Below are 26,659 nucleotides of genomic sequence, written 5' to 3' on the forward strand. Positions count from 1 at the left end.
TCGCAAATTATGCCATCTATATGGCAATAATCGATTACATAGTCGCGGCTTATGGCGTATGCTGCATCTGCCACCGGTGGAAATGGCTTTGCGAGAGACTTCCTCGCTGCTATTGCGGCTCTATTCTAGCTCACTCTACAAGAACATTGGCGGAAAACATCACCTCTTGTATGTGAGTACATTACTAAGGGGCCGTTCGGTTGCACCTCCATATTCAAAACGGAGGCTCCATATTGTAACGGAAATGGAGCTCAAATCTAAATATGAGGCTGGTGTTCGGTAAATCTGACAACTTTTAAATATAGAGCACCTCCATATCGGCAAGCGCGTCAAATTTGTAAGCTATACTATATACAGTAGTTAAAATAAGGTTCTTAGCACCGTTTTAATAATAATAATAATTCATTGCTTAACGTCCGATTTGGATCCCTACTGGGCCTATGCGGACTACTCCTTATTTACATATGGGGAGAAAACTCTATTTAAGAAAAATGAGAAAACCCTGTGATCCATCTCCCCGCCTTTTGGGACTCGCCTGTTTTTAGCGCCTGCGAGTCGCCTGTGGTGCTCTACTACCTTACTATTTAACCTCCTTGGGAACCACTGCTGCCGTAATAAGCCTACGGACGCGCTAGTATTATAAACTTTTACTCTACTACTGTAGAGTTACTAGGGGGCACCTGCTGCTCGCCCCCTTGCCTTCTATTACCATTTCCCTTATAACCTAGAACTAATTTAGCATATTTTAACTAATAAGCCACTAGGTAACCGCCTTAAGGCCTTTTTATATTAAGAGTAGTATATTATAGTTCTCTGTGCTAGCTGCTAAGAGTATTGTTTCTTAATTAGTATGTAAGGGGTATAGCAGTATTACATGTTTTGGTGTCTATTTTAGCTAGCCATATTCGCATCTCGGGCTACCTACTAGAACACCCACCTAGTAAAGCCAATCTTTTAGTCCTATTATTCCTATTCTTAAGAGTGTTGCTATTATATTTTCTGCCTTTATTAGGCCTTCTCGGAGCCCTTAGGTATTTACCCCCTATAGCGTTAACTATACTATAGCTTAGGTTTATCTTACCTAAGTTAGCCTCTATACCTTTAACTCCTATTTACCTCTTTAGCGTTAGTCTAACTAGTATTATATTGCGGTAGATAGTTTCCTGGCGTTCTTACGTGTTCTACTTTAGCTTTTTTCTTTGTCTTGCTATTGTCTTTACTAACCTTTTGCGCGTCTCCCTTCCTCCTTTATATAGGCCTGGGCCCTAAAGCGGTACTATTCTTCTTCTGCTTTCTTCACCTGTTTCTCTAATATCTTTTTCCTACTTTAGGGTTATTAGTTTGTTCTCCTACAAGGCACCCTAAGGTCCCTCTATAGTTTACTTAGGCGTGTCTTAATGTACTTTATGATATTAAAGTTACGTTTATTTTGCGTTCTTTATATTATAGCGGCTTTAATATATAACTATAGGGGGGGAATATTGGATTCCTTCTTAAGCAGTACTATGGCCGTTCGCTTGTACCCGCCTATAATACTTTAAAGGTAGGCTATTTAGACCTTTTAAAGTGGTTTAAGGAGTAATTTTAGGGGGCTCTTTTTAGTTTCTCTAATGGCCCAAATACTGGATTTATATATTATAGTTAGCCGGACAACTGCTGTATATAGTAGGCGTGACCTCTAGAAGCATAGACCCTATATAGAATTAACAATCCTAGATAAAGCGATAAACTGTGCTTAGCCTTTATGGGCCGCTTATACCGTATATGCGCTCCACTGGAGCTTACTATCTACCCATACTCCTAATACCCTTAGGCCCTAAACTGGTTAACCCCTAAAGCCTTAAATACGAATTATATATTGGAGATCTGCAGATTGGTTACGTTTTCTTATAAAATAGATTAGCTAGTATTTCTCTAGTAAGAATTGGACTCTATAACGTTTTGCCTACTCTATATAAGTATTATAGGCTTTCTCTAGTATTCTGCAGTTCTCTGCGGCTATTGGCCCGTATATAATTAGGTTTGTGTTGTTAACGAAGCCTATCCCCTAGGTTGCCCCTTCTTTAAAGGAGTTAAGCAGGTTACTTATAAAGAAAAGGAAGAGTATAGGCGAGAGGGGTAATCCTTATGGTATTCCTGTTATAACTGCGATAGGGGGGCTCTGGTATCCGCTAAAGACTAGTGATATTTCTTTCTAGCCTGTAAACCCTTAGATAAATTATATAATCTATTCTAGGAAGCCCTTTGCCCTAAGGATATATAGGAGACGCTCGTGGGGTATATTATTGTAGGCACTACTAATGTCTAGGCTAAGCATTAATACTATAAAGTCCTTTCGCATTGCCTATATAGATTTAATAGTGGTAGCGAGTAGCGTAAGTGCTAATAGTGTTAAGCGGTTCTTTCTTGCCCCTATTTAGCTTTGTGGTAGTAGGGCGTGTTCCTCTGCCGTGTTTGCTATATATTCCGCTATTACCCTTTCTAAGATTTTGCTAAGGGTGTTTTTTAAGGTAATAGGGCGGTAGCTTTCTGGGATTAAGTAATCTGCTTTGCCTTCTTTTTATAGGATAACCGTTATTATAGATCTTCCGAGTTATAGGTAGTAGCCTATAGTAAAGTATGCTTTGGCTATATCTATAAGCTAAGGTGCTATAAGTGGCCTATAGGTTTTTAGGGCCTTATTTAGAATCCTATCTGGTCCTAGTGCTATATTATTTAAAAGGCGGCTAATAGTTCTAGCCATTTCCTCTATTATTATGTCGCTGTTAACCTATAGGCGAGTTACCGGTGTTTCGCCTGTGATATTACTAAGGTCTGCTAAAGCCGGTTAGGGGAAGAACCTTTTTATAAGGATCTTTACCTTCTTATCGTTGTTATTTATGGCCTATAATTCTCCTACTCTTCATAGGGGTAGTAGGTGTAGGTCTTCTGCTAGGCGCCCTGCCTTTTTCTTTACCTATTTTGCTATATTCTAAAGGCCCTTATTATAGGGGAGGCTCGGGTTAGAAGTATACTTATTTATAAACCGTCTCCAGTTATTCCTTGCTTCTTTTTTTAGGGTATTCTTTAGCTGGTTTCTTATATCTTTATATCGTCTCTCGTCTTTAGGGTTATAGCTACTTATATATTTCCTTCTTACTTATTATTAGCTGGCAATCAAAACTGCGCATTATGTAGACTATACGTGTCGCGTGTAGGGGCCCGGTTTTAAGATTGGGTAGTGCTCTTCTAGCCTATTTTTAATCGCTGCCTGGATCCTTTCTAGTCTTCGGTCGATTTTCTTAGGGGTAGTTAATAGGCCTCGCTCGTTTAGTATTAGGTGGATTTCTTCTAGGTCTTAGAGTTGTTGTTTAACTGTATTAAGGAAACTATCTATCTTAAGCTTCCTTATTGCGTATCTTTTTCTATTTAGTTGCGCTTTAGTATCTAGATCTAGCTATATCTAGATAGGGATATGGTCTAGGGTAAGTGCCCATTTTTCTTTGGGGTTGTACCTTTCAAGTCTCTGGTATAGGCCTTTATCTATAAATATAAGGTTAATTATACTTCTAGCGGTGCCTTATTACTATATAATTGCTCCTAGGGGGGTAGCTAGCTTAAGGCCCTAAATATCTATAGCTCTTAGTAGGCACTCTAACTGTTAGTCTGCAGTAATATGGATACCCCCCTACCGCAGGTAGTGGAGGTTTATATCTCCTAATAGGATAGACTCTATACCTTTGGTTTCTAGTAAGCTTATTACTGATATAATATTCTCTGTTTGTGGGACCCCTTTAACCCTAGGGTTATATATATTAATAATTTGTACCAGTCCCCTATATATTTGGATTATTATAACTATAATATCTGGGTTAACTGCCTGTTATGACTATAAGGATAGGCTAATAGCCTTGCTAATTATAAAGTATATACGTATGGCTGCTTTTGGTTTATATAGGAGCTGGAATCCTTAGGGGCAGTATGTTAATTATATAAAGGTATTGTAATACGGCTCTTGTATAGCAAGGATATAGTATTTCTCTGGGTTTAGACTGTCTAGTAGGGGCCTTGCAAGGCGGTAGTTTATATTGCCGCAGTTATATTATATAATGGATAGGTAGCGGACCCCCGGCGAGGGTCCTTTAACTCTTCTTTATTCCTCGCTTTTTCTATTTCTACTTTTTCTAGGATATTTAGAGCTTCTGTCTCTTGTATCTATACCCTAGTTACTACTTATTTTATATAGAGCTTTCCATTCCCGTATTTTGTGTTCCTATTAGCGCTTTTATGTCTAAATCTGTTATTATTACCGGTTCTTCCCCTGTTCTTACTAGTCGGCTATATACCCTTTATAGGTTGGCTGCGAATGTTATATTTGCCGCATTAAGTCTAATTCTTAATTGTCCTGGTCTTAAGCCTGCTATTGCTGTCTATAGGGGTCTTCCTACGGGGCGTCCTCTCCCTTATGTCCCCTGTGACCCTTATATCCCTAATTAGTCTAGTGATATTACGCGGCGTTACTTCTAGCCCGTTAAGGCTTGGGATAGCTGGCCTAGCCCTCCAGTATTAAAGGTAGGAAACGCTAGGAAAGCACCTATGTCCCCCTAGCTTATCGCCTATTGTTTCTATTCGTATAACCTAGCGTATAGTTATTCCCGTAGCTGTTAAGCCCTTACCTTCCGTCTTCTGTATTTAATGCAGTCTTCTCTCTTCTATACCTTATATGTGCTTTAGTAACAGTTCGCGCATTTTGTTTAGTCTTAATTTAAGCAATATCTCGTATTATAGGGGCCTGTATAGTGGCCGTAGCATACCTATACTGCGTATATAGATTAGGTGTGTCCCTATTATATATAGCGATAGCATCGTTCTAGGTGTAGTCTGTAATTATAGAGCCTTATATTATATATAAGGCTATTTATAATTATTCCTTTTTGGATAAGGAGTTTTTGCATTCCTAATATATGTATACTAATAATAAGGGAGCCATGCGTTCATCCGGCGTCTCTTTAGCAAGTCTTTAGCAACCCTTATATCCTCTTGTTGTTTTTATTATATACTTAGTTTACATTTTCCTATTAAAGCTATTAGATTTGGGTGATTTTAAGTCCTAGTATAAGGCGTTCCGTTTGTCTTACTATCTCCTATATAATTACTATGTTATCTGCCTAGCGTCCCTTTTTTACCCTAAGGCTTATAGAAACCGCTAGAACTTTAACTGGGTAATCCTTATAAAGTACTTTTATGCTAATACGTTCTCCTAGCCTATCCCCTACCCTTACGGCTCGTTCCTTTACCTATTAGTCCTTTAGGGTGACTCTAATATCTCCGCTCTTAAGGTATTAGACTATAATAGCGTTATAGACCTCTTTATATATCTTTATAAGGACTTCTATTTCTAATTATCCCCTAAGCCCCTCTACTTATTCTATGTTTAGTTATATTATAATTATATACCCGGTTATTAACTTAAGGGGGGTAGGTTCCTTATACTGTAAAAGCGTAGCTACGGCGGCCTAGGTGCGGTTCGCCGGTAAGGGGGGGTTATACTTATTTTTAATTTTGCTTAGCTATTAGAGGATTTAATTAAGGGTTTGCTAGAGGGGCGCCTAAGGTTCACTAGACTAGCAGAGCTATTCTACTAGCTACATTAGTTTATTATAGCTAACGGTTACTCCCCCGTAATTCTAGATACTAAACGCGTTTAATAGGCTTTATATTTTATTAGATGCCTTCTTAATAGAGGTATTTCCGCTTTATGGTGTAGTATTCGCCCGTCTTTGTTGTGGAGGGCCATTGCTGGGCGTAGTTCTAGCGGTCGCGCGCGAGTGCGAGCTACCGTCGTTCGACGTATGCCTCCCCTGCGATGCATGTATCTTAGGGGGATTCTCTGGGTGTTTTTCAGGGTTCTTTTGGTTGGTTTTGGTCTTTTTAGGCCGGGTGCAGCAAGAGCTCCTATTAGGTATGTTAAGTATATCTGTAGCACCGTTTTAATATGTAGCTTTAAGCTCCTGTTCTATATTCCGTTTTAATCTAGAGCTCTTACATACGCGCTAAAGTGACGACTTCTTGTAATATAGCAACTCCACGCACCTTAATCGCGATACTGCAGTTGCATTTGCAAGCCTTATATAATGTTATTATCTTAACCTTTATAATCGCGATAAGCTTATTTCCGGAGGGCGCTTATACTTAGTATACTAATATATAGTAAGGAATAAGGTAGATAACGTAATTGCTTTACGGCTATAAGTAACGACTTGTAAATGTAACTTATATAAGGCCTAAGGTATTTAGGAAGCTTTTTAATTAGTTATAACTATACGGCGATTTAAAGGACACGAAGCTTCTATTAGCGGCCGAAAAGCTAATAATATTCCTAATAATATTTACTAATAATTCGTTATATAGATTGCTAAGTAAGGTAACTTAACACTTATCTGTAACGATCTACTAGTAAGTATTTACCTGCTAGTAAAACTTCTAGTACTAATATACTACCTTGTAGAGCCGTATATAAAGTCCTTCCTGGCCTTCTAAAACTATATAAGGAAGTCATTCAGCTTCCTCAGAACTTTACTCTAGAAGAGATTGCTAATAACCCCAAACAATATCCTTTCTTTGCTAATTGTATTGGAGCTCTTAATAGTACTTATTTATTAGTCTTTATAAGAGGCGGGTGTATAAGGTAAGCTCTATAGCGTGGAAGAAAGGGAGGATTATCGCAGAACGTTCTTGTAGTTGTTAATTTCTAGATAAACTTTTAATACATTCTGGCTAGTTAGGAGGGCTCTACTTACGACTCTAGAGTTCTTAATTTAGTAAAGGCTAAAGGATTTAAAGCCTTACCTGGTAGATACTATATCGCAGATACTAGGTACTCTAACACGCCTATAACTTTAACTCCCTACCATAGTGTACGATATTATCTTTATAAGTAAGTATAGGCAAATATAAGGCCACAGAACGTAAAGGAGCTCTTTAATCTTTAACATGTGGCTCTAAGGAATGTAGTGGAGCGTACTATAGGCATTTTTAAGAATTGTTTCTGGTACTTTAAGGCTAGTAGGTGCAGTCTCCCTTTAAGTACGCAGGTAGATGTGGTGTACGCTTTAACTATAGTGTATAACTTTATAAATATAAATAATCCAGATAATCTAGGTTACTTTCTAGAGATATAGGATAAGGTTATAGATAAGGAAGATGTAAGGCTTATAGAGGTAGAAAACAATATAGTTATAAACTAAAGACGCGATAAGATCGCGGAGCTTATATAGTAGGGTTACTACGAGGTAATCGGCAGGCCAATTAATTGAGAATATATAGTAGATTTGGGTGTATTTACTATAGAAATCTATATAGTTTCCCTTTATATATTACTCTCTAATTGTCTATATAGTAAGGCTTTAAAAAGCGACTTAGATCTCACCTAAAATCCCACCTATATTTAAGCTTCGCCGAAGCTCTATAACTTTAGCCGTTATAAGAAATAATCTAGTAGTAAACTCCGTCTTAAAAGCTCGTAAAATAGCTAGTTGCTCTATAGAATCTAGGTAACTAAACTCGTAAATAAACTCTGCGGAGGCCTTCTCTTAAGGAGACTTCTAGGCTATTAGCTCTCTCATAGCCTTTATCTCTCTCATTACCTTCTCTACCGTCTCCTCTAGTGCCTTTACAACTTGCCGTTTTCCTTACTGGCGCTTCGCATTAGATTTAGTGGCTTTAGCAGCTTACTTAATAGCCCGCTTCCATATAGCTAGTAAAGAAGGTTAACTTAGCGTTAAGGAAGATCTAGAAGGACTAGGGCGCTTAGCTAAAGGTAAGCTTAATTAACTGCGTTTAATAGAGCTAAGAGCTGACTCTAACTTAAAGGCCTTATCTACTTCCTCCTCTTTCTCCTTATTCTCCTCCTTATCTTCTTTATTTGCTAGACCTAATACCTACAAGGCTACCGCTAAGAGAAGTTCGGGGTCTATATAGCTCTTAATTACTTTATTAATTAACCTTAAATAATTACCTGTTGCTAAAATTCCGTTAAATAGCTCCTGTAGTAAATTTAGGAAGGTAGGTGGCGTATTACGAAACTTCTTAGCGGTAGGATTAGCTTTAAAGTAGGCCTCTATAACTTCCTTACTAGCAATAGGTACGCCTTTATTTTCGTTCTACCCCTAGCCAAAGAGGCTATAGAGCTCCTTCCACAGCTTTTAATCCCTCTTATGGTTATTATACTTACTCTTAATTTGCTTAATAGTAATAGGCTACTAGGTAATAGTAAGCGTACGATTAAGGGTAATCTTCTAGCCGTTAGCTTTATAGGAGCTATCCGCGCGATATTCTTTCCAAACGGCCTTAACAAGGCCTTCTAACATCGCCTCCTCTATCTTATCTGTCCATCTTAAACGCGCATTCCTGTGCCCCGCGGGCGTCGCTGTAACTCTACTACGGCTTATACAGGAGGTAGGTAAAGATATAGGAAACGTTAATCGCAGAAAGGGCGTTGGTTAAGGAGGAGGCTCCATTGTTACACTAAAGTAGGGAGTCGCGATAGAGGCCTGGTGGCAGAGAGGGTTATTTGTATTATGCGAAGTCAAATCTAAAGCTTTATTCTGGAGCTGTAACCGAACAATCGACTTAATTACAGATTCAAATGAGCAACGTTAGTAGCCGCCACTAATTACAGAATAGGCGACACTAAAAGGCGCACGGATTGAATAGTTATGAAATGGAGGCGATTTGCAACCGAACACCCCCTAACATGTCTAGCCGTAGCTGTTACGATTCAGATCTATATTTTCTACCACAGGGGGCCGCAGATCAGAGCGAGGAGTAAGTTTGCGCAGTCATTGGAGGCCGAGCGGGAGAAGAAGATCGAGAAGGTTAAGGAGCTGGGAATGAGGAGAAGATGTGGCGTCTAGACTAGATATAAAAAGGAAGCTTGAATGTGCCGCGATTGGGTTTGGGAATTCGGAACGATAACATTCTTTTGCAGTCTGAGCACGGGAGCAATAAAGCTCGGAGTTAAGACTGGATGAGATAATGCCATTGTTTTGTATACTACCTGCACATAGTCGCGTTGATTCTCGGCCACTGCAGAGCTCTCTTCATGATACTATCAGTAATAAAGTAGAAGCTGTCACACGTTCCATGTGTAATGCACTCACCGCTGCCTGCACAGAAGCAGCAAGGAAGATGGTGAAGATTTAGACTACCACTAAGAACCCTCTAACGATCCCCAATCTCTATATGATTCTAGAGTTAATTTATGCATACATATTCGCTGGTTTTCTATTATTTGCGTTGGTTTACTAACTTGTTGCATCACCGGCCAAATAACTTTCGGACAGTGCAAGTCCATAAAGTGCTTGTGGCAGAATGCACACCGGCAACAGGCAGAGAAGTAGAAGCACACACTACCACAGCGTGCATTAGGATGTCTTCGGGAACATAAGCTGAAGTACGCTGTGATGTGTCTGTGAGCATTAATTATGGCGCGTATGTCGTCGTCGAAGAAGTCAAGTGACAAAAGATGTCGCCGTTGCCGTGCCGTATCTATCACGGCGATTTCGGCCTTTGCCACCACGACGATCGGAATTTCCTGCACTATGATAGGTTTTGCATAGCTTCACATCGCATTCCGCGCACTCCGCAAATGCATATCCGTAGATTATAGACGGATATCTTACCTAGGGGTATCATCATCATTGCGACAACTTAATCCAGTCTCAAGTAAAAAGCTTTGGCAGAACGGGCCATGTCGTTCGCTTTCTTGTCCGCCTTCTGCCTTTAGGCCACCACATTTCCCGTAGATTTACCATCGAGGGTGGATACAGAGTAGTTCGATAGAATCTATCACAGTGCATTTTCTGTAATAGTGTAGAGTAGTCCGTATGAAAGGTATCAGCAGATATCATGGAAATATGGCCTCTCTTAGTTGACGATTAGGTGCTAGTCGTTCCGCGACAACCCCAGAAGACGTTGAAACTGCTTTTGCTTGATTGGTTGGGGAGCCTTCTTGCAAATGAGGTGGGATATAGGCGTGATCCAATTAGTATTAGAACAGACTGTGGATGTAGTTGTAGAGGTTCATGGAGATGTAGTGCGAGATGTTGCTAAGAAGCTTTCAGCACAGCAGCAATTTTTGGTCACGCTGCTCTGCGCGTTCTCCTCCCAGACTTCACTTCACTTCGCTCCCTCAAAGGGGTAAAATGGCATTTGTAGGAATTAAATGGTGTCACGCGGGGACGCAGGTGTATGGTGTGTGAGGACTCCATAAGGTGGAGTAGTCACGAAGGAATGAGAATATATACAACAAGCGAGGCTATCACGTGATCGCAGGAAGCTCCTGTGGATGTCCATGTAACCCTACCAACAAATGGCAATGACTGGCTCTTGAGATGCCAAGCAGAGCTAGAAATGCCAAAACGGTACCCCCATTGCAATCTTTCTTGGCTTCTCGCAAGGCTGAGGCGCTCGGTAGAAGACCTCAGCTGCCTGCGGCTTCTCAAAACCTCTCTGTTCGCACTCTCCTGATTAACAAGACCATGTGTAGCATCACAGACGCGCACGCATTCATGTATCAAGTTTGTTCATAAGCAGTTTACGGTTTCTACCACAACAGCAAAGCTCCAACCACTAGCTTCCCCGTTCCCCCCCCCCCCACCGACGCCATCCTAATAATTCTCAGAACACCTGCAAAACGCCTTACACACGCTCCTCTTCTTCTACGAAACCATACGCCTATATGTCTGAAGACACACGAATTTCGACATATCAGGTACTGCGCGCGCGTTGGGGGTCTTTGCTGAAATAATACAAGCTCCTGGGAATGGCAGGAAGATTCAGCTCATGGGTGATGAGTGTAAGGGCTAAAAGTTGCCTCGTAATAGGAAGTTTAAGCATCGATCGGCCGGGAGAGGGTCCTTCTTCGGGGAGTCTGATTAGCAGACGGCCATCGCAGGGTCGGAGTCGCCCCAGCATCCAAGGGCAGGTCTCAAGCCGACCCAGCAGCCCAACGAAGGAACCCCAGCTAGCGCCAACTCCCTCGACCACTTCTACCTATCCAGATAGCCTCAAAACATATCATAGCAGGGAAAGTTCGGTATCCTCGCATACGGCGCGGAGATGGGAAGATAGGAATCATGGGACAAGGCCGCATGAACACGTTAACACTTCCACAAGCAGCTCAAGCAAAAGTAACTCCAGAAGTGCAACGAGCATGTGGGGCACAGGCCATCATAATAATTGGAGCCAAGTCACCGACTCCCTCAATTCCCGTTATGCGTGCGAGTTTCAACCGCGCCGGCGCAATACACCACCAGCCCACCCACTTCGCAGCCACCCGAACACTCGCCGGCAAGCCAGTGATAGACTCCGTGATCACCGTCATTAGAGTGGACAGGATTTCCCATGATGTGGGCCATTGCGTGACCTCGAGGATCATTTTTGATGCTTGTGCTTTCCTTTGAGAGTTAGGCTCCGAACTTACCTCATCCTCCGATTTGGAGGAAGCCAAGAATATCTTTAACAAGAAATCTGTATATGCTGGTATGGAGGATTTCTTCGAACGCATTTCGAACGCGCTGACAGCTATAGATCTATCTGGCAGTAACCCAAGATGCGTTCGCAGCTTCGCATATGGTACGCGGCCGAGGGATATCGGAACAGCTAGCCTTGGGACAGGCAACTACAAGAGGCAATCACTAGTCATGTCGCTCTACGGGCCTTGCCTGACACATGTAGGCTATTGGTTCTTTCGGGCGTAGGAACTGGCTCGGATTAGAATCGGACAGCAATGCCCGATTATTAGGAGAAAGAGAAGGGGACCACCAGAAGTGCTTTGGAAAATGATGCCGCTCGAAATGGCCTCGTTGGGTTGAGCTTAGGGATGTTCAAGGGACTGCCATGTGCGTCGCGAATCATTGGGTCTATGAACTTCAAACACGCATGTTGGAGTCTCTTATGCATGGTCATTTATAATATGAGGAGCTCTCGTTCTGAGCGTGCAGTCGAGTGACGTAGCTCTTAATAAAGAGCAAGCCTCTGGAAATAAACTCGGGCCAGCTGAAACGGAACCTTGGCAAAATACCACCGGCATATTCTGCGACCTTCCCGCATGTTGTGTCGTTATTTTCATCTTGGTTACGATCTTTAGAAACTGCAGGCCATCCAATCACGTTTCTCCAAATGCTTCTCTTCACAACCTCTTTTTGCCTTCATGATATTCCCAAGGACAACACCTATATCGAAGTTGCAGCTTGCTTCCCTTACAGGCATTGAAATACATGCGGAGGCCGGCAAGGCTACAGATAGAGAACCACTTCAGGGCAAGCTGATATTGACCAAGGAATCTTACGGTGGGCTCACGGCGCGAGTACTGGTTGCTGAAATACTTCATACCCAAGCAAAATAGCCACGCTAAAGTTATGACTCATAATTTTAGTCAGTTGCGGCATATATCTCGTCTGGATAATTACTTAGCTCATTGCTCTGCAATTACTATAACAGTGCTTTCATTCTGTATATTTAGAGTTTTATTCAGAAGCACCAATGAAGCGACGGCTCTGTCAGGCAGGTAGAAAAGGTAATAAAAGTAATATTAATATTAAAGCTAGTATTTATCTTATATAAAAGCTACTATACTATATAAGCTCTACCTTATCCCTTAACCCGTTGAAATTTGTCCAATGATTATCAGCCAATTAAAGTATCTGGATTAGCGAAAGACACCCAATGAAATCTAGTCGTGAACTTAAGCGACCTTAGCGTAGGACTCCAACGGGTTAAGGGATATACGTTCTTTTTACCTTCAATATTATTTCTGCCTCTACCGTTTTCTTTAACTCTGGCCATGTTTCTAGTTATGTCTTTGCCTTTACCTCTATGCCTCTGCACTTCTCTCTTTTTATTCCCTATTTAAATATTTTATTTCCCTAAGCTTTATATTAACATCTATATATAAAAGTAAGAGATAACTAACTTAAAAAGAGATAAGGAGGTAAGGAGGGAGGTAGAAAAGAAGATAGGGAGAGATAGGAAGGAAGAGAGAAAGGGAAAGAGAGGCGAAGAGGCGGAAGGCGTTAGGGAGCAGGACCTTACCGTTGCAAGGGATATCACCTGTGGGAAGACACAATTAATGTCAATACAGAAGGTATTCCGAGAACACGCTTGAAAGGAGAGCCGAAACAACACTTAGGTATTAAACCACATCTGCAACAGTACAGTGTCCAAGATCTTTCGTTTTAGGACCGCGAGGCCAACAATGCTCCTGTCAACAGACGAGGATGGGCGCTCCAGGAACGATTAATGTCACCGAGAGTACTACATTTCTGCAAAGATTAGATTGCTTGGGAGTGCCGCCAGCTAGAACGTTCCTAATCTTCATCCCTATGCTCCATCCGGCATACAAGACTGCTCAGATTCAGAAGCCTCGAAACACATACTGGCCCAGTCCAGCATGTGGCATGAGACGATCGACGATTTTGACGGAGAGAGATCGAGAGATCGGTATCGGATACCGAAAAAAAGATTATAGTTGCAAGAAAATTTAGCTCTACCTATAGCCTCGCATGAGAGCAGTCATCAACCAGTTTTCATTATCCATTCTTCTATACATACATTAGCCGCTCAACCACTTCTCCATCCTCCATTTTCCGCTTCACAGCTCTATTCAATCCCTAATAATTCGGATCCCCCGTCAAGTTCAACCTCCCCAAAATCCCCTGATCAACCAACGTCCCGACGCTCACCGTCAACTGAAACTGCACCCCCATTCCCATCTGCCCAAACCACGGCGCAATCGGGCCAGCGAGGACAATAAACGGCCTCAGGACCTCATAGACATGGTAATTAAACGGATAGGCAGACCCCGGCGCCGCATCCAAGTTCGTCGGCGGCAGCGCGCGCTGCGCGTACGGCGCGCCGGCCGGGCTCATGAAAGTCCCGTACTCGGACCCGAAGCGGTCGAGCAGCGTGCCGCGCTCGAGCGTCGTGTTGGCCGCGATCGGGGCCCCCGCCGTCGAGAGCGCGAAGCCGTTTTGCGTCGGATACACGAAGGAGCCGGAGGAGGAGGTGTAGGTGGCGAGGAAGGCGCCCGGGCACAGGCCGCCGAAGCGGTGGTAGGATGATGAGTCGCCGACCAGCGAGGCTAGCGGGAGCGCGGTGGGGAGGCTGACGGGGCCGAGACGTGGGTCGCCGCAGATGTAGAGGTTGGGGTCGTTGGTGCTGTTGGTGCCGGCGCAGAAGTTCGGGCAGCGGGAGGGGTCGGTGTCGGTCTGGTGGTTTTTTCTTTTGTTAGGAGGGGGATTTGAAGGGGGATTGGGATTGGGGCTTACGTCTCGTTTGTGCAGTGGTGCTGCTGCGGCTAGAGACGCCAGAAGGACGGCGGGGAGGAATATCGGGTTCCACATTCTAATGTGGGCTCTGGTGAGAGTGTGCAGCTCAACGCTGTGGGAGGCTTGCAAATGGGTGGACTCTGCCGGATCTATATACGAATTTAAAGTGCAAATGGCCACGAGATCTCTTCGGCTGTACCATCTTTCTATAGCCGTCGCATTATCCACCACTATGCAAATCAGCGTGTTATTAACGCAAGCAGAAGGTCCGCGCTGGCTGCATTGGTGGACCTAGCTTCTGCATAAGTTAGGTATGGGCGCGAAGATCAGGGTACGATTGGCAATATTCGCCGGATCTCCACTTTTACGCGTTGCACAGGCAGTAATGATGGCCATTCCTATGTCTGTCTGATGGCTGACCTTCTAGCCAAGAGGTTGCATTAGTTGAGTTGCTTCCTCAACGAAGAATTTGCAGTAAGCTCTTGATCAAAATGGAGTTGTGGAACATGATCGCACGCACCAAGATCGCCGTGCCATGGCGTCTGGTATTCTGCTCATCTTGTCTAAGAGCATTCCTGTTAGAGTTAGCGAGGCGGAGGCCCCGAGCCGATTAACATGATTTGTTCAAGGGCCAGAGATCGATCGATCTTACTGGCGAGATGCATACAGTGATGTGCACGAGCTTCACCCCCCCCTTTAGCGAGCGCTGCGAAATATTAAATTCGGTACGCGCATCCAGTCTCGCTTGTAATTGAAGCGAACGGTTGAGGCTACGCGCAAGGACCTTTTTGGTTGCCCTGGAGAATCGCCCCGGTTGCCCTGGAGACTCGTAGTTGGCCAGGAGAACCAAATTGAAGATGTACGCTTCCTCTTCTCCCCCTTAACTACGCCTCCGTTGTGGCCGCCAAAACGCGAATATAACGCTATCTCTTCAATTGCCGATGAAATTTGGTAATATCGTACGGGTGGAAACCTTACGATATTTAACAAAGATCACGACACTACGGGGGAAGGCCGGTCGCAAGTCCGCCAGAAGTAAAGTTCTTGCAGCCAAGCATACGGCTTCGCTACAATTACTATATACGGTTGGTGGCAACCAGGCGAGATTGGATACGCGTACCGAATTTAAAATTTTGGAGCGCTCGCCAAAGGGGGGGGTGAAGCTGGTCGTGTATATCACTGTACTATGGTATCAGGGTTATATTTTGTGGGTGGTCGCAAGCCCTGTCAAAGCCCCATAATTCATTACACCAATAAACTACCTGGTCTCTATGTAATTAATACACCTTTATCCACACATCTTTAGCTAAATCTCTTTAATATTTACTAACAATCATTAATTAATAATAATTCATTGCTTAACGTCCGATTTAGATCCCTATTGGGCCCACGCGGACTACTCCTTATTTACATGTGGGGAGAAAACTCTATTTAAGAAAAATGAGAAAACCCCGTAATCTATCTCCCCGCCTTTTGGGACTCGCCTGCTTAGCACCTACGAGTCGCCTATAGTGCTCTACTACCTTACTATTTGACCTCCTTAGGAACCACTGCTGCCGTAACAAGCCTACAGATGCGCTAGTATTATAAACTATTACTCTACTACTGTAGAGTTACTAGGGGGCACCTACTGCTCGCCCCCTTGCCTTCTATTACCATTTCCCTTATAACCCAGAACTAATTTAGTATATTTTAACTTGTCGGAATATTTACGTGTAGTACTAGGCCACGACAAGCGAAGCGAAGCGAAGCGAAGGGGCCTTAGGCCCCTTTCCCTCGCACAGCTTTGATTAATTAATTAACTATCATCGTATCAACCAGCAAAGACTATTTAACTACGATTCCGGCCTATTACAATAGGTATCCCTAGTAATACCAACACTAATTAGTAGTTATTAATTATTAACTATAGAACAGCAAGGAATCTGTCTAGAAGAGGCTAAACTATAAATATTGGGATTACATCCCTACCCCTTTACAGGAATGCGCTAGAGGAAACCGGTAAAGTAACTTTAAAGGCTCCTAGAGGAAGCTAGTATATACCTTTAGTAAGTGTTAAAGAAGCTACGCAAGATTTCTAAGGACTTATACAGAATTAGCGAGCTAAGAACCTCTCCCTCTATTTAACCCTCCGAGTCGCGTCTATTACGCAGAACAACAACGTTTATAAGGACTTAAGTAGAATTAGTGAGCTAAGAACCTCTCCCTCTACTAACGCTCTAAGTCTCTGTTAAGAACGTTATTATAATAACCTTAACTTTACCTTCAACCCACCTATAAACCCAACCTCTATAAACCCGACTTTTAACTACGTCAACCCCTTTTAAACCAGTTAATTCCTAAATTAATATATCGTTACGAGATAAATATACCTACAACGAGGAGAAATAGGGAAACTTATTTAATCTTATAAACGAAAACGACCTTAATATAGAAATAGTAAATGGATATATTATATACTATATCCAGTACTACTAAGATAAGAAGTTTAAGGACCAAATCCTATGGGAATACTTTTAAGAAGATTTTAAAGGATGGATAAAGGATATCTTCAATCTTGGTTACAAGAATTTAGTCCGAATACTACGAGATTATTTACGATTATATAAATGCTATATAGGCAGAGATAGGAGAACCCTTCCTATAAACTTACAAATTGCTATTAAGAAAGAAGAGTATTATAAATAGACTAAAGAAGAAATTAATTAGCAACTTAGAGAAGGCGGTAAATTTTATTTATAGTGGAATCTTATAAATTATAAATCGCAAGCACTAAAATTAGTGGCAGCATTAACACCCCAGACCACCCCAGCAACACCTTAAGCTACTTCTCCTACACCGGCAGTAGTAGAAGAGCAGCATTAATGAGATACCCTACAAGATTAACATACCTACCCTCCTCTACCGCTATTACAGCTAAATATACCTATGCTATAGAACCTACCTCCGTTAGAGAACCTACCTATATTAACGAACTTATCTAGATTACCACCACCACTATAACTGCCCACAATTGTGACATAGACATTGCCTACTATGTCTACACTACTAACCCCACTTATACTACTAAATGATTAAGCATTACGAAATCTCCTAGCACTACTACGTAATAAACAAGCTTAACTACCTTACTAGTACTACCCTGAATGGAATATATAGAGCCGATAACAACCCTAGACTACCTTAACTAAACTGCTTATAGACTTAATGAAGTTTTATACTAATAATGCTAAGAAGTATAGAGGAGAAGTATATAATATTCTTAATGCCAAGTTACAAGTATTCTATAATCGCTGTATTATAGTTAGAGTACTAGAGGAATAATATTATATAGCATTTCCAATTATGCTTAAGGATTAGGTAAGCGATTTTTACTATAATAAAATCACGGGAAGATTATATAACTTTATTACAATAGTATAAATAGTGAAGACATATTTCGAGACTAAGGAAAACCGTTAACTGTATATATTAGAATAGAGAGAGACTACATATTAGCGAATCATTAACGCTAACTTAGAAAAATCACGACTTAAGTATCTATAAATGCTCTTTAACAAACTTTAAAAGATCCAATATAGATTATTAGAAGAATACCAAAGAGAATACAGTCTTTAGGATTAAGTTATTAGTGCCTATAGAGGTATTAACGAATACAGTCTTATATTATACAACCCGGCCACTATATTTAAGGGCGTATATACTCAGTTATAATCAGCAGTAGGCACAGTAGTATATGCCCGAGAGACACGATAATACTATACGCAGACTATTCCTTAGAAGCAAGACAATTAAAACAACACCGAGCAGTATAACTAGAATTGGACCGACTGTACGTATAAAGGACCCCGAAGAGGCTTCTGACATAGATTACGCCTACGCAGAGGATACCAAAGTAGAGGAAACTACTATAGCGGATATCGCAACCACTACCTACCCCGTTATAAGCGATACTATATCTATAATAAACCTAGATACTGGTTAAGCAAGTATATAGCAGAAGATAGACAATAAGTATATACTAAGTATTAATAATATACCTAATACGCAGGAGAGCAGGAAGTTATATTAGCCCAGTATTACAGCTTCCTTACCACATAGGAAGAAGTAGAAGATCTTCTAGATAATAACGTAGGAGAAGTAGACCATATAATGATAAGTATAGAGATTAAGGAGGAATATAATACGTATTTTACGGAGTTTGGAGAAGTTAACGGTACCTAGACTATAGCTACCTTAAACAACCAGTCTACCTAGCACGCGGTTACTAGCGAAGATATCTTTAAGGCACCACTACTACAGTTGCTAGAGACCTTAGTATTTACGTTTAAGGACCGATATTTATTAGAGGTCTTTTAGGGCATTATACTAGACAGCGGAGCTATAGGTATATTAACTGCTGGCCAACCTTAATTCCAGGCATTGTAAAAGCTTAATACTAGTATCTAACTTAATATTACCACAGCTAGAGCTTACAAGATTAGATTTGGTAAAGGCACTACATTATCCTAAGGCACTATCTAAGTTCCTACCCCGCTAGGCATTATTACCTTCTACGTTGTCCTAGTAAATATACCGTTCTTGTTTTATATCCAAGATATAGATAAAATAGGTATTAAGCTAGATAATCTTTAAAATATTCTAATCTAAGGTAATAAGATCGTCCTAGTTATACAAAAATGGGGCCATCTATAGATATTGCTCCACTAACCAAAATATAGTATTACCTAGAGTCACCTAACTAAAGCTAAATTACGTTAATTGCATAAACGCTTTAGTTATCTATCAGTTTAATGACTAACTAAAGTTCTTTAATAAGCTGGATATAAAGTAAATTCTAAGGCTATTAAATACCTTATAAAATACTATCACTATTGCCAGATATATGCGAAATCGCCTAGCAGATTTAAGTTTACCTTAAGGGATAACTACGAATTCAATTATAAAGTTATTATTAATGTTATATACTTGGATGGCAAGCCAGTTCTATAAGTAGTAGATTCTTTAACATTATTCCAAGCTGCTAAGTTCTTAAGGGACATGTCTATAAAGAATGCTTAGGATATACTATAAATATACTAGATTAACACTTACTAAGGACCACCGGATTACTTGGTTTACGACATAGAAAGGAACTTCTTATTAACTAAATTTAGATAATACGCCAAGTCAATAGCAATTAAGATTAAGGAAGTTCCTATAGAAGCCTATAACAGTATAGGAAAGGTTAAGAGATATTATACTCCATTACAATAAGCTTACGAAATTATCTGAGAAGAGCTTATAGATAAATAGGTTAATAAAGAAATAAGTTTGCAGATAGCTATAAAGGCTATTAACGATTTAGCTGGACCAGATGGAATTATTCCCACTCTTTTAGTCTTTAGGGTATATCCACAAATAACTAAAATAGATGCTCTATCGCTATCCGTTACTAAAAGAGCTAAAGCAATCCGTGCAGCTATTAAGAAAGTTCGTTATTTCTAAGCAGAGCGCCAGGTCAAAAATGCGCTTGCTATAAGAAACGGCCCAAATACTATATCTACGCTAAGTTTACCAATTCTTTTAGAAGTACGTATATAGCGTAAAAAGGATAATTAGAACGGACCGTATAAACTATTAGCAATTAACGGCAAAATATATACAATTAATATGCTGTATGGACCAACTAACTTCCGATCAATTATTATCAAACTATACTACATAAAAGAGGAGATACTAGATGTTCTAAAATAGGAGGACTAAGTTAACCAATCTAATAAGGAAAAAGAACTAAATAAGGAAACTGAACTAGTTAACCCAGAACCAATTATATAATGTGGTTAAGGATAACTAAAGGGATTACGTAACAAAGACGTATCTAATAAAGAAATTATTACCTATTAAAGCACCCGCCACCATTTTGCTAATAAAGATAACTTCAACTAAGCCTTCCTTACTACTATTAAGGAGATTAATACCCAAATAACCCTAATGGCTTTTATAACGAGTAAGGAGCAAGCTAATATAGCACTTATATTAAAGCTACAAAAAGAGGGTAAAATTACTACTCCTGGAGCACTATTTGAAGCTTTAATAAAATAGGAAGTTAATGGCTTAACTAGACAAGGAGTCTTTAATTTTATTTAATGGGATCCTATTAAGCATACTAGTGTTAGGATTTTTAACTTAAGAATCGTTTATAAAGTTAAGGGTAAAGCTACGAATACCCCATACAAAAAATCCAGACTCGTTATCTAAGCGTATAACGATAATGGAAAGGAAGTAATTCTTACGTAATTCCCAACTATCTAAAGAGTAAGCCAACGAGTTATTATGGCACTAGCGCCATCTTTATTTTAACTTCTAGATAAGAAGATCTAGATATAGCTACGTAATATCACCTAAGCCTATACCCAATTAACAACCTTTATTTAACAACTGATTCTTATAAATCTTCCAAAGGAAATTATCTATATGTATCCACTAAATACCATTATAGTTGTTCTAAAGCCATTGTATGGGATTCCTAAAGCTAGAACCTATTAGTGGGCTATATACTATAAGCATTATAAGGAGAAGCTATCTATAACTATATCTACCTACGACCCCTACTTCCTTATCACAACTAAGGAGGTATTTAGTTTTGTAGGAATATAAACTAATAACACACTTATTTTAGCATTAGAAGAATTCTCGGTCTTAAAGGATAATAAGCTTAGTAAAGCTAAATTCCTTATAAAGCCTAAGGAAGCCCTAGCACCGGAAACCCCATTAATCTTTAATGGATGTGTACTAATATAATACAAGGATACTATCTAGTTACGTTAAAAGGAATAGGCAAAGAAGCTTAAGCCTATAAATGCTAAGTCTCCTAACTTTTAGAATAACTATAGAGAGCAACGGGCTTATAGAGCTTATATTGCAACTATTTATTAACCAGAGGCCGTATTTAACCTCTTAGTCGCTGCCCAACACTAGAATCTAACTAAAGCCGATATTACCGCTTTAAACAAGAGACTTATATAGCAGATAAAGCATATAGATTAAGGCATTAACTATATTACCCTTAACTTATCTACAGCAAAGCTCTTTATCTTTATTAATGGATTATTTATAAATAATAAAGATTTTAGTTCCTAGATTAGATATAAAATTATTATTATAAATAAGACTAAGATAATAGAGGAGGAATTCCAGATTAAGGGAAACTTAATTTATTACAGCTTAACTAAGAGTAAGCAAGTAACTAGGAGCGTCCTAGTATTAGAGATCTACGGTATAGTAGGAGAAGTAGATATAGCGATTGTTATTAATACTACTCTTAAGATAATTATAGATTAACTCAGTCTTTCCTAAATTCCAACTATTATCTGTACCGACTCTTACTTACTCTAGAAATGCCTTATTAAGCTCAGAACCACTAAGGAAAAGCGTCTAATAATTAATATTATGGCCCTTTACCAATTGTATAAGCGAAGAAAACTACTAGAGATCCGCTAGATTAACGGCCAAAATAACCCGGTAAATGCTATAACTAAGTCTAACCCTAATAAGGCATTAGAAAAGTTCTTAGATACTAACTGCCTTAAGGTATAAATAGAAGGATAGGTAAAGAGAGGAGGAAAGCCTACCTAGTCCTAGGCAATTTGCGGCAATATATAGCAATATGCGGCAATATACGGCAGTCTATAGCAATCTGCCTAATACTGCCTAGTACTGTCTAGTACAATTTATATATATTCTGGTTTTAGGCCATAAAAGAAAGAACTGCCTATGTTGGAATATTTACGTGTGGTACTAGGCTACGATAAGCGAAGCGAAGCGAAGCAAAGGGGCCTTAGGCCCCTTTCCCTCGTATAGCTTCGATTAATTAATCAACTATCATCGTATCAACCAGCAAAGACTGTTTGACTACGATTCCGGCCTATTACAATAGGTATCCCTGGTGATACCAACATAACTAATAAGCCACTAGGTAACCGCCTTAAGGCCTTTTTATATTAAGAGTAGTGTATTATAGTTCTCTATGCTAGCTACTAAGAGCATTATTTCTTAATTGGTATATAGGGGGCATAGCAGTATTACGTGTTTTAGTGTCTGTCTTAGCTAGCTATATTCGCATCTTAGGCTATCTACTAGGATACCCATCTAGTAAAGCTAATCTTTTAGTCCTATTATTCCTATTCTTAAGAGTATTACTATTATATTTTCTGCCTTTATTAGGCCTTCTTAGAGCCCTTAGGTATTTACCCCCTATAGCGTTAACTATACTATAGCTTAGGTTCGTCTTGCCTAAGTTAGCCTCTATACCTTTAACTTTTATTTACCTTTCTAGCGTTAGTCTAACTAGTATTATATTATAGTAGATAGTTTCCTAGCGTTCTTACGTGTTCTACTTTAGCTCCTTTTTCTATCTTACTATTATCTTTACTAACCTCTTATACGTCTCCCTTCCTCCTCTATATAGGCCTAGGTCCTAAAGCGGCACTATTCTTCTTTTACTTTCTTTACCTATTTTTCTAATATCTCTTCCCTACTTTAGGGTTATTAGTTTGTTCTCCTATAGGGCACCCTAGGGTTCCTCTATAGTTTACTTAGGCGTGTCTTAATATACTTTATAATATTAGAGTTGCGTTTATTTTACGTCCTTTATATTACAGCGGCTTTAATATATAACTATAGGGGGGGAATATTAGATTCCTTCTTAAGTAGTACTGTGGCCATTTGCTTATACCCGCCTATAATACTCTAAAGGTAGGCTGTTTAAACCTTTTAAAGTGGTTTAAGGAGTGATTTAGGGGGGCCCTTTTTAGTTTCTCTAATGGCCTAAATACTGGATCTATATGTTATGGTTAGCCGGATGACTGCTGTATATAATAGGCGTGACCTTTAGAAGTATAAACCCTATATAGAATTGACAATCCTAGATAAGGCAATAAACTGTACTTAGCCTTTATAGGCCGCTTACGCTATATATGCGCTCTACCGGAGCTTACTATCTACCTATACTCCTAATACCCTTAGGCCCTAAACTAGTTAACCCCTAAAGCCTTAGATATAAATTATATGCTAGAGATCTGTAGATTGGTTGCGTTTTCTTATAAAATGGATTAGCTGGTATTTCTCTAGTGAGAATTAGACTCTATAACGTTTTGCCTATTCTATATAAGTATTATAGGCTTTCTTTAGTGTTCTGCAATTCTTTACGGCTATTAGCCCGTATATAATTAGGTTTGTGTTATTAATAAAGCCTATTCCCTAGGTCGCCCCTTTCTTAAAGGAGTTAAGCAGGTTACTTATAAAGAAAAGAAAGAGTATAGGCAAGAGGGGTGATCTTTATAGTATTCCTGTTATAACTATAATAGGGGGGCTCTAGTATCCGCTAAAGACTAGTAATGTTTCTTTCTGGCCTATAAACCCTTAAATAAATTATATAATCCATTCTAGGAAGCCCTTTGTTACGGCACTGTTACAGACCCTCGTCAGGGGCTCGTCTGGAGCCTTGGCGCCATGTATATAGACGTGTCCTTTCCTCGACCTTCTTCTAGTCCTCGTCTTGATATTCTCGTTTATAGACAATCCAATCGTACAGGCTTGCGCGTCCCCTTTGCCGTGCCCATGCCTCGATTGACTAAGTCGCTAACATTATATTAAGACCAACCACCCTTTCTTCCTGAGAAGGAACTTAAATATATCTACAGACCAAGGACAGGACAAGGACATAGGAACGGACCCAAAGGACATCACCAAACAGAACAGAACCCTAAGGATACCACTAGGACCATAAGGACAGATATAGAACCAGAATAAGAACCATGAACGGAACCACAAACCCCAAGGACCAGAATAAGAATGGAATAAGAACGGAATAAGAACGGAACAAGAACGGACTAAAAACGGAACACGCACGGACCAGACCCCTGAAAGAACCTACCAGAAATTACCTAATACCTACATCTAGTGGTGAGCCATTGAACACCAGAACAATTTAATCAATCAAACGCCGTCTCCTTATTCGAACCAGATCAACAGAGGCCTTTAATTAGGCCGACGTCTCCCCCAGATCAAGGCCTTCTAGGAAAGCACCAATACCAGAACCAGAACGAGCCTACAGAGAAACGTCGATAGACCCTAGTCGTCAATTATTTGAACGAACAGCCAGCGAACAGAGAACGATTCGAATCGCATATCGAACATCAATCAAACCGAACTTGACCGTACGAACCCAACCGACCGAACCCACCAATCAAATCAAAAGTTCGGAATGTCAAAATAAGGTTTCGCCAAGACGCTAACCTGGACCCTTCTTGACCCTTTCAAATCGATTCCTTCGACCAGCTACAACAGACGACTCCTACAGTACTATAAGCTTGTAGATAGGCCAGACACACGGCAGGTCCTGGGGCTAGACACGAGGCTAATGCTAGATGGGCGATTACTAAAACAGTATAGAATGATCTAAGTAGTACTACACTTAGCTAGATACTAGACGGATAGTCACCGAATAACATTCGATTGAGGAAACGAACACCAGAACGATTCAATTAATTAATTAATTGAATCAAACCAAACCAGAGCCTTAATATCGGCCCGTCGCCAAATCGAATTAAAATCAAAAAGAATCAATTTGGACCACTTAAAGAACCTACGTGTCTTAACTTCTGAGCAAGCCTCTGCCATTGGTTCGCTTAGGTGCACGTGATCAAAGTTAAATCTGACCTTTGACAACTGCCTACCCCGCAGGACTCTATCATCATTCTCATCAAAATATACGAGTATCCATTACCTAGACATCAAATATACGCGACAGAACCAGCAGCAATATCACCGATAGTATGGCTCCATCAGCTCTTCCGTTCGAACCTTCCTATACTGCGTTGAAGAGCCTCCGTCAAAAGGTCTCTAATTACACCACCACCTCCATCACCCTACCTTATCGACCTGAGAACCTCTCTACGGATCTCCACCCCTACCTTGACAACGCTATCGTGACCTTAAGCACTTCAACGGCCTATCTATACGATAATAATGCTCCCTGGGCTATAAGGGTAGTAGAGGTAAAAGAGGGGGTAGAAAGAGTTAATACAAAGGTCGAAGAAGTCAAGGCCGAGGTTGCGGAAGTCAAAGCTCAGGTCGATGAGGTTGACAAGAAGGTCGATGAGGTTGACAAGAAGGTCGATGAGGTTGACAAGAAGGTCGATGAGGTTGACAAGAAGGTCGATGAGGTTGACAAGAAGGTCGATGAGGTTGACAAGAAGGTCGATGAGGTTGACAAGAAGGTCGATGAGGTTGACAAGAAGGTCGATGAGGTTGACAAGAAGGTCGATGAGGTCAAGACGGAAATTGCGGAAATTAAGACGCAAATGAAGTCGATGGATGAACGTCACACGACACAAGTCAACGACGTCAAGTTATAAGTAATGTCGTTAGAAATGCAAATGGACGACGTTAAGAACAGCCTTTTTAACCAGACGCAAAGCCTTAATAACCACACATATATTCAACTGAATTCTATATAAAAATGGCTCAACGACCAGATTAAACCTATCACAGCTTATATTCAGGATGGAGACTGCTATAGGTATATCGTGGCCAAATGTTTTCCTAATAGAGTCAAAGACTTCTGGAGGCTTGTTTTAGACCCTAAGACCCTAATAGATCTCGCAAGACATTACTTAGTACAAGACTGGGAACGATGGAAGAGGGCTACCTTAAGGGACACCAACGTTAGCTGTTATATGGAACTAGAGGATGCAGTTACCGCGCATCCATATAAGTGTCTAAGGGCCCTAGCCATAATGTGGGGCCTATAGTACAGCGTCCTTAAACCCCCGAGACTATAACGCCAAGGCCTAGGAAAACGCAAGGCAGAGACAGACAATGGGTTAAGATGAGTTAGGGCACGAGAAGACCAGGACAGCGATTCTGCGTAATTAACCTCTTCACAAGAAGTTGAATTAACTTCGTTATAAGATGTTGACGACCAAGGGTCTCTACGAGACGTCGATGACTAAGGGTCTCAGCCAAGCAGGGTGATATTAGTACATATACGGGTATCTTCTAATGCAGAGAGAAGAGACCTTGTAGAACGGCTAATGGCCCTTAAAAGAGAGGATCTAGGAAGACGTAGCCATAGGTCTATATATTGGGAGCCTAGTAATTCTCCCGAGCTTTAATAGAGGATTAGATCTACTCCTTCTACTAAATAACGGAGGAATCGGATGCGTTATTAGGACGGTTAATCGGTCTATACCTCTAAACTTATTAGATGATATTGGGACCGCAGCCCTAGGGGAGAGCTTACTTAATTAGCCCCTAGTACGGTACCTTTTGGATTAGCCACTCGCAAGGGACTTTAGCTTCTTTAT

General features: G+C 40.6%; 4 protein-coding genes across 4 annotated transcripts; 3 read left to right on the plus strand and 1 right to left on the minus strand.

Moving 5' to 3' along the window:
• Positions 1–10,363: 10,363 nt before the first annotated feature.
• K441DRAFT_658387 (uncharacterized protein) lies at positions 10,364–10,636 on the plus strand. Its single transcript, XM_067648341.1, has one exon. It carries the CDS (start codon positions 10,374–10,376, stop codon positions 10,569–10,571), a length of 198 nt encoding a protein of 65 aa, XP_067505172.1. The 5' UTR covers positions 10,364–10,373; the 3' UTR covers positions 10,572–10,636.
• A 52-nt stretch (positions 10,637–10,688) lies between these two features.
• Positions 10,689–11,599, plus strand: K441DRAFT_71359 (uncharacterized protein). Its single transcript, XM_067653946.1, has 2 exons — positions 10,689–11,523; positions 11,572–11,599. Exon 1 carries the CDS (start codon positions 10,805–10,807, stop codon positions 11,366–11,368), a length of 564 nt encoding a protein of 187 aa, XP_067505173.1. The 5' UTR covers positions 10,689–10,804; the 3' UTR covers positions 11,369–11,523; positions 11,572–11,599.
• A 1,793-nt stretch (positions 11,600–13,392) lies between these two features.
• K441DRAFT_634429 (uncharacterized protein) lies at positions 13,393–14,481 on the minus strand. Its single transcript, XM_067646405.1, has 2 exons — positions 14,310–14,481; positions 13,393–14,249 (listed from the first exon to the last, which is right to left on the minus strand). The coding sequence occupies exons 1-2, from the start codon at positions 14,382–14,384 to the stop codon at positions 13,653–13,655; spliced, it is 672 nt and encodes a 223-aa protein (XP_067505174.1). The 5' UTR covers positions 14,385–14,481; the 3' UTR covers positions 13,393–13,652.
• Positions 14,482–25,064: 10,583 nt separating this feature from the next.
• Positions 25,065–25,785, plus strand: K441DRAFT_658391 (uncharacterized protein). The gene is made up of 2 exons (XM_067648342.1): positions 25,065–25,516; positions 25,622–25,785. Exons 1-2 carry the CDS (start codon positions 25,127–25,129, stop codon positions 25,706–25,708), a joined length of 477 nt encoding a protein of 158 aa, XP_067505175.1. The 5' UTR covers positions 25,065–25,126; the 3' UTR covers positions 25,709–25,785.
• The last annotated feature ends 874 nt before the right edge of the window (positions 25,786–26,659 follow it).

This window comes from Cenococcum geophilum, assembly GCF_001692895.1.
Source record: "Cenococcum geophilum 1.58 unplaced genomic scaffold K441scaffold_16, whole genome shotgun sequence".
NCBI lineage: Eukaryota > Fungi > Ascomycota > Dothideomycetes > Gloniales > Gloniaceae > Cenococcum > Cenococcum geophilum.